We start from the raw sequence: 8,349 nt of genomic DNA on the forward strand, positions 1-8,349 counted from the left end.
ATAGGCCCTACCGCCCTTGCAGTAGCTCTTGATAACTGGAAGCCTCACATTGTATCTACATGTAGGCACACTTAGGCCTACATACTTTAACTTAGCCTGTATATGGCGTACACACGTATTTTTGACATGATGCGGCCCATGAGGATTGGTATGATCAACACTAACAGTGTCACATACATTCATTCATAAACGCCGACTACCATTCCGGTTTTGATCAGCCAATCAGAATCGAGGAAATAATTTCAGTGTCAGTTCAGTTTGGGAAAAAAATATTCGCACCCGGGGCTTCTGAATCCTTAGCATTACACAATTGATATATTATTATTGTTATAACTAGTTTATTTTATGATATAGTAGAATATCGATATTTACCTGCACAATACAATTCCGGCAATCCCACCAATTAACACTCCTTCAACAAACAGGAACGCTGTGATGAAATACCTGCTGGAAGTCACGACAGCAGGATCTGTGCTAATGAACAATACAAGCTTCCAGAAGGTAAATACAAATAAATAAAACGAGTAGTACATAACCTACACACACACAGGGGAGTAAGAGCTTGGGGGCAAAACATCAGAGGGGCACTTTCTCAACCACCACTCGTTATGCTATATACGATACACACCGGCCATGTCACTTAAATATATATAATGTGTTAGTATGCTATCAATACTAGTATGGTGCACGTGACTCTATCAACCTGCATACTGTACTACATACTGTACTTCTGTCCATCCATAATTTAGAACTTTCCGAAAAAATCCTCCTGTGTTCATTACTTGAACAAAAGTCTTTAGCAACCTCGGTTAAATCCTTAGCATGTACAGTTTAAAGATAAATAATTAAAATAAAATATTAAAATTAACAAACGCTTAAGATATCCAAAAGACAGTTCTTCATCAAAGGGGAAAATATTTATTTACCAGTAGGGCACATTTGCTATTTTGAAAAAAAAGTGGGGGAGCACGTGCCCCTAGTGCCCCCTGGTCCTACCCCCTGCACACACATATGTATATGTATACCATAAAATACACACACACACACACCTATGTATTATATATATATATAGCAAAGATTCAGTTGTTCATTTCCTGCTGTAATACTGCTCAATGCATGAAAGTAGAGCAAGTGCATAATATAGTATACGTAGCCTATATTTTATGGTAACCTACATCACGTTGCTACTCGAGGTTGACGGTCAATGCGGCGATCATCATACAACAGCATAGTTAAGCATGATCATTCTCGTTGGTTAACAATTTTCTCGCTTTGATAATTTGCTTAGGTCATTGTAAATTGGATTCGTTAACCTGTAACCAACTAATATACAATCCCACGTGAAAGGTAATACATACCTTGAGATGGAGTTGCTTCGGTTGTCAAGTTGACCTCAACAGGAATCGAGTATGGTGCTAACATAGAAAAGAGAAAAATTTATAGTAAACAGAACATCTGATTCAAACTATTTCAACATTTCCTATTTAAGTAAGTAAATTTGAAGCAATTTTCACCCCGAGGAAATGTTTTCAATGTAAAATATGTCACGTCACATAACGGTTTTTCCAAGCTCTAAATTCGTGATAATTATATGACTGGGGCAATTTTGTAATATAACCACGAATAGCAATAGACTCACTTATACTTTTTAGTTCCTTAATGTGGTCCCAGATTGCAACATATCCATAACCTCCACAAGTCTCCCCACCTGGACAAGTTATTCCTTCCTCTACACATTGGTGGTCTTCAAGAAACTGAGAGTTGTTTCCGTCGCGCGGAGACTCGAAGCTACAGAAACATTTGTTTCCTTCTGCTAAGCCAATGGAAGGATAGGCTTGACAACGTTCCATGCATGATCTAAGAGTTAGTTCGGTAATTGATCCCATGAAATGAAAGTCGTGGTCAGTCGTATGGTTCAAGCATCCAAAATAAGTAAAATCTGTAGGAAAACAAAACAGGCCAAGTAAATATTTCAGACATTGCAGTCCTGGATTCTGCTGTAAATTTAATTTTAAAAGAAGGTTTGTTTTTAATTGTGTTCTAAGCCGATATTGTCTACATACGATGTATTGTTCGTATATCTTCAAGACTCAACTTGATGTGTGTTCCTGGTACAGTACTGTGATTCCTACGAACACTATATTTAAACAGAAACATCTTTGAGTAACTTGCAACAACAACATTGGAGATCTTCGTGACGTGTTTGAAAGAGTTTATTTAATAATAATGTGTTCATAGTTCTTAAAGAACATCGGGTCGACCTCATGTGGACAAAAGCATAAAAGACAAAGGTGCAGTGACTCACAGTAGCATCAAAGCGATGCATTTGTATTTTGGTTTTTATGTTTTTGCTCTTAATAATGTCAATTTAAATGTTTTGTCATATTTAACCCACCTTATGTTTTTATATTTAACAACTTACTAGTGTAGACCGCCATTGCCTGTTTACCACCACACGTTGGTCCACCTGAACACAAAGTATCGCACCGTGTATCTGTAACAGTATTGTAAGCCTGGTATTGACTTCGATCCGTCCCACAATATCAGTAAGATCCATACTGAAGCCCCAATAAAGTATAGGTATCCACGTCGCATATTCGGGCACAAAGTGAGACCGTTAGATCGGGTCGGATTTGTCTTACAGCAAGTACACTGGAATGGTTACTGCTATAGCAACCAAGATAGTACCCACCTGTTGGTAGAATGAAACATGCGGTCACAGAATCATCCTTAACACAAATTCAAAAAAGGTATTGTAGTAACATGAATACGTTAACAAGTAACATTCACATTTAGTTTGTTATTTTTACGAATAGATTTACTAGTTCAGCACAAAAACCCGTTACAAATTCTTTATGGATTTGTGTTAATTATTAATATTTAACGTTTATAAAGTGAATGAATGTTACTGATGTGAACAGCGAAACAGACAGTAAATCATTAGCTTGCCTATATAGCCAAAATATTAATTATAATATCGCACAAGGAAATAATGCCTTCTGTCAAGGGTGACCGACGAGGTCTGAATAATTCCACATACATTAAGTTTACGGCTGCTTTTTGGCAGAAGACTGTAATTGCTCTGGCTGGAAATCGTTTCTTCGACAGTTTCAATCCAAACGAGCCATTAATTTTGCTTTCAAAATTAAGAAATACTCCTTTAAAAACTACATTTATTGGTGTAATCAGCATTTCAGCGGTGCAGAGTTTCTTGTTTGCCCCTCTTTTTCGTTGCTTTGCTCTAGCATGTTTATATCAAGCCATTGGAGTTGTGTATGACATTTCGATGTCATTTATTATCCTGACATGTAAGACAACAAAACTATGGCTGCAAAATACATTTGTGAATCAAATTTGGTGAAAATAGCATTCAAAAGATCTAGTCTAAACCTATGCTGTTTGTCGGTAATAAATCAATTTAATCAATAAAATCTTACTCTGACTGAATAATGGCGATTGTTTCAAAAGATAACTTGTTTCCTTTTCTTTTTTTAAATATCATCAATTTTGAGTTGAATATAATAATACAAACATGATTGTCAATTAGTAGCAAATGTTTCTTGTTTATTGCTTAGTTAGTTCGTGATATTTCTTATCAACGTGATTGAAAGAACTTTACACTAAATAAATAAGACAACAGAAACTGTCGTTGTTCGTTGTTTCAAAATACTGCTCCACGGACGATCTGCCGATTTAAAGCCAAACGAACACCGTCTTCCATATTTAAACGAAATAGTTAATCGGTAGTTGCCAATTCCCGCGCATGCGTACCGATTACGAGCAATGACTTTTAAAGTCTCCTCAACGTACATTATACTCGTCTTGATTAATGTCACATTAAATAAACAAACTACCATCTCATTTGGATAAATAACGTAACAAATGCAATTTATTTGTATGTGAGTGTGTGTTACATTGAGTCTACTCCATCGTTGCGTATACTTCGTCTACATTGAAATATATAATAGAATCGCAATCCGCATCATCTCTATCAGCTTTGTCGACGGTCGACGCAGATTCAGAACCACACGTTTTGTCCCGATGAGATCTACTGGTATTAACACGATCATCCTTTTTATTTAAAGACAGTGACTTCAGTTTTAGAGATTTCTTTAACTCTGCTTTACCCACAGTATCTTGCATCGCAGACGGATTTGTATCATCTGCTTGGTAATAAGTAGAATCTCCAGGTTCGTCTACTGCTGCTGGTGAGGTGTCAGTCAAAACTTTAGGAGGATCTCGCTGAAACTTCGATATGAAGAAACTTGTTGCATTTATAAGCTTCGGGCTGACAGAAATTAAGAGGGATATAAAGGTAGAATATCGTGTTGGGAAGTTCGTTTCGTGAAAGACGTTAGACGTTATTCTGATTACTAAATCCAGGAGGTTAGACATATTTCGGTCCATGATTTAATGTTTACACAATGAAGTTAATTACGATATATGATCTACAATATTAAACATTCCGTGTGGAGATATTTATATATTATTTACCACAATTCGACGAAGCATGAGCAGATATGATGAATAAAAGACACATATTTTAGTATTGTATATGAATTTACACAGTACCTTAGTGTTAGATATGATGTTACCGATCCAGCTGCAAGGCCAATGCACAGAATTCCAATGACAGCAATGAAGAGAAACACTGCACCGTTTCCTCCTGATTAATTTAAGAGAACCATGATTATGATAACAGTTTCTATCCAAAGAAAGCTAATATGACTACACTACATTATACACTTCATTACTTGCATCTGTTTATTACTTTCGTTCTTTTCAGTAGCAACTGTTTAACACATAAAAAGATATGTGATAGCTGTTGGTGTTATTTTACCATGAACGGATGATTACTACGTAAGATAAATGGATTAAAATCAAATGAAGACATTGGTAAACAAAGAATCTGCGTGCGAAATGACAAGAAGATATTAACTGGAGGACAAAACAGTACAACTGAGGGCGATTTAAGGGAAAAAATCAATTAATGAAAATTATTATGTTAAGCTATCATCGCAAGATAGTTATGTTAAATTAACATAGAAAGTTCGTCCTCAAAGATAAATTTGAATATATAGCAGAAAGTTGTTGTATATCATAGTCGCAAAATACAAAGGTTAAACTAACACTATCACACGTAAGCACAGAATGACAGGAAACAAGATAATTTTACTTTCAGTTTCCAAATAGATTGAAATGTATATTCCTAGAAGTAACAGTATACAACTTGTTTGAAGTATATAAAATGAAAGGGACTTTGAAGAAGCCATTTGATGCAGTCAAAATAATGAATTTCTTGATCATTTCAAAATGACAACAAAATAAAAAAAAACTAGATGAAATGCAATTCGCCCTACAATTTCCAAATGAGTCATGTAGGCCTTCTACAAAATTCGGCAATATTTGTGAATTTACATAATCCTTTTAACAAATTATTGCTTTTCTGTCATATTCGTAGGCAAAGTGAAAGTGAAATGTTCATCGTAATAAAAATACAACAACATGTTATGTGTTTTTACATATTTATGTGTCCTTATGTGTACTTACTTGCAGTGATGTATGACTCATTATAATTGGTATTAACTAACAAGTTCTGTGTAGACTTCTGACTTAATGGATCTGAAAGGAAAAAAAGGAGTGTATAGAAAAATACTGTTGTGAAAGCTGCTTGTCTGCCTAACTACTAGTTTGATGATTAATCACATATACTTTATTTAATTAGTACACTTGTAAAATCAACACTAAATTATAAGGTTAAGGCTTATCAATAACATAATGCTGACGGCCCCATGTATTGCTTATCATATAAAGACAATAGACATGCGTTGGTACGTGTTTTTATTATGCTAGACCTAAACTAGGGATGAAACGTTATTCAGCCCACGGTGATGTTAAGAAGATCTTTGGATTTTAATACGGCAAAATAAGCTACAATGGTATGCTGTGGTATGTAGATTTCTACATGGCCCATTTGGCCCATGGTACTATTTGATTAAAAAAAAAGCCGAAGCTAAATTAAACTTAAAGATATATTACACTCATCAGCAGTGGTGGTTAGTAATTCATTTTCTGCTGAATTATTTTCTGACGTGAGACTGTTGGCTGATGACACAATTGCGGTTATCCATCCTTGGTCCGTGGTCCTTCCCTCACCTGCGTGTGAAGCAAAATCCAACTAGATATAACATATCCTTCATGTAAACACCTAACACACCTTACAACTATATGTTTGCCTTGAGTTTGGCACAATCTGATAGTATGACACTGGACCGTTACAGAATCGAGAACAGATTATACACATATGCTAGCAGTTATACACGTCAATTGATTATATAATGAAGCAGTAAACATGAATCTTCTTTCACGTATATCTATTAGTGTGGGATCAGAATGATTCGATAAGAGTAGTCGGTATAGTTTTATCGATGTAAGTCTCTTAGACGATTGACTTTTATCCAGTTACAATGGAATGTTACATAGCTTTCATCAGAGCAAGGAATGCGTAAAATTCAACGACAAAATACAGACCACAAAACAACTCAAAGGCCTTAGGATTACTCAGTAATGAATAAATTGAAAGATGACAAACCTTTGATAAAGGAGTACGCGCTGACCAAACAAGCAGTTAGCAGTAAAATATGTTTGCTATTCATAGTCTCGTGTGGCTGATGAGAAACAAACTTTTCGAAATGTGTCTGACAATTTCCTCTCAGGTAACAATACCGAACTACCGCAGGTTCTTGTCTACCTTATCTGAGATTAAAGGGAAAATTCCACTGTATAAGAGCAAACAATGTCATTGCGTTTTTTTTTTTTTTTTTTTGCTGTGGTATTAAAATTAAATGTGATCAGTTTCTCTAAGTAGATCAAAACGTGAGTAAGTCTTAAACAATTTGAATACCTCGTAAACTTAAACTTGATGATTCTTGCAAATTGTTAAGTAACTGCATTACGAAGGACGTGGTGCTTTTTCATTCGATCTCTTAGGATCTAACAATTATAAGTACAATGCAATGCATGTATACAGTCAACCGCACACTGTCCGACTGAATGATATGCGACTTACCTCAACTCGGCCGTTGAAACATACTAAGATAATCAAGGAAAACCGAAAACAAACTGCTCAACATGTTGCGTTTACCCGACTGTACGTAGGCGACTACCTTGGGATGTCAAAAATGTAACTTATTAAAGCACCGTGAATAACGTATGGAACATCGGTCGTCGTTAACAGACAAAATCGCGGGAACAGCGCGGGAACAAATCAACTAAAATGGTAAGGAAACGTGCCAATTACTTACTTTGTCGATACCGGTCATCTTCAAATGTTGCAACTTATTATAGCAAACACGTCTTTCATCACCCGAAAATTATATGTTGTCTTCTTCGCTATATAGTAAACTGAATGATGAAAAGGAAACTGTCATGTAGAGTTCAACAACCTTTCGATTTTTTTTGACAACTGTATTCAGTTAAGAAACACTTAAACGGTAATTCAAGATTTAATGTTCATCGACAGAGATGACAGTTCTGAAAAAAAAATACTTAAAATGAAAGTTGTTGTCAAGTACGTAACTGTTTGACGAAGAAAGAAAAGTAAGATCATTAGGTTAAAAGTACGTTGTTAAATTTTAATTGCAAGACAAACACTGTCAACATTACCTGTAAATTGCAGGGATATCTCTGAAGACAAAAGATGTTAGCGATATTAAATATCCAAAAAGGATAGATTAAATCAGTTGTCCTTTCGAAAATTGGGTCGTAAAAAATCCCTGATCATATAACTGTAGTTGTTGTGTACACTGTGTAGTCAGCAGAATAAATCGTTTGAAGCATTAACTGACAGATGCATGATAGTAGACCTTCTGTTGTAAATAAAACTACTATATAGTTGGCAGAGTATCACGTTTGAACAAGATGATGTTCGATTCATCTCATTGTTCGTCTTGTAAATGAGTTACTGTTAAGAATGCCTAAGCATGATAATGCGTTAATAAATGTATAACTATTGATCATAGATTTTTTTTAAAAATATCCATGTGTTAACATAAGATGGCAGCAAGCATTATTGGATTGATGTAATTGCCTACGTTGGAAGTACTACTATTGCGTCGAACGACGCTAAACTGGAATCGGCGAGAAATGTTACCTCCACAGACACAGCATAAATAGAAACACAATGTATAGTATTAAAAGCATAACAACGTTTCATAAAGGGATTTATTCACCGACGTATTAATTAAAGTGACATTCAATGTACACAAGTTAACTATATTCTGTTTGACCGTGAAAGGAAAGTATTTAAAATAGTTTGAAGTATGATCTGATGAAGAATGGGTACAAATC

At 35.2% G+C, this 8,349-nt stretch overlaps 1 protein-coding gene across 11 annotated transcripts in view; it reads right to left on the minus strand.

Moving 5' to 3' along the window:
* LOC139973144 (uncharacterized) overlaps positions 1-8,349 on the minus strand; it is an 83,218-nt gene that overhangs the window by 4,402 nt on the left and 70,467 nt on the right. Inside the window, exons 2-12 of one of the 11 annotated variants that reach the window (XM_071979606.1) lie at positions 7,666-7,865; positions 7,305-7,404; positions 6,593-6,668; positions 6,040-6,156; positions 5,551-5,622; positions 4,573-4,666; positions 4,128-4,288; positions 2,423-2,692; positions 1,709-1,939; positions 1,359-1,415; positions 373-469 (exon numbers count right to left, since the gene is read on the minus strand). In XM_071979606.1, the coding sequence (XP_071835707.1) occupies positions 2,544-2,692; positions 4,128-4,288; positions 4,573-4,666; positions 5,551-5,622; positions 6,040-6,156; positions 6,593-6,668; positions 7,305-7,322 (687 nt within the window). In that variant the 5' untranslated portion in view covers positions 7,323-7,404; positions 7,666-7,865 and the 3' untranslated portion in view covers positions 373-469; positions 1,359-1,415; positions 1,709-1,939; positions 2,423-2,543. Of the gene's footprint in view, positions 1-372; positions 475-1,358; positions 1,416-1,639; positions 1,940-2,422; positions 2,693-2,771; positions 4,289-4,572; positions 4,667-5,550; positions 5,623-6,039; positions 6,157-6,592; positions 6,757-7,069; positions 7,284-7,304; positions 7,405-7,665; positions 7,866-8,349 lie in introns of those variants that run through there. The other 10 variants (XM_071979605.1, XM_071979604.1, XM_071979603.1 and 7 more) reach the window with 10 other exon arrangements.

Source organism: Apostichopus japonicus, chromosome 9 (genome assembly GCF_037975245.1).
Source record: "Apostichopus japonicus isolate 1M-3 chromosome 9, ASM3797524v1, whole genome shotgun sequence".
NCBI lineage: Eukaryota > Metazoa > Echinodermata > Holothuroidea > Aspidochirotida > Stichopodidae > Apostichopus > Apostichopus japonicus.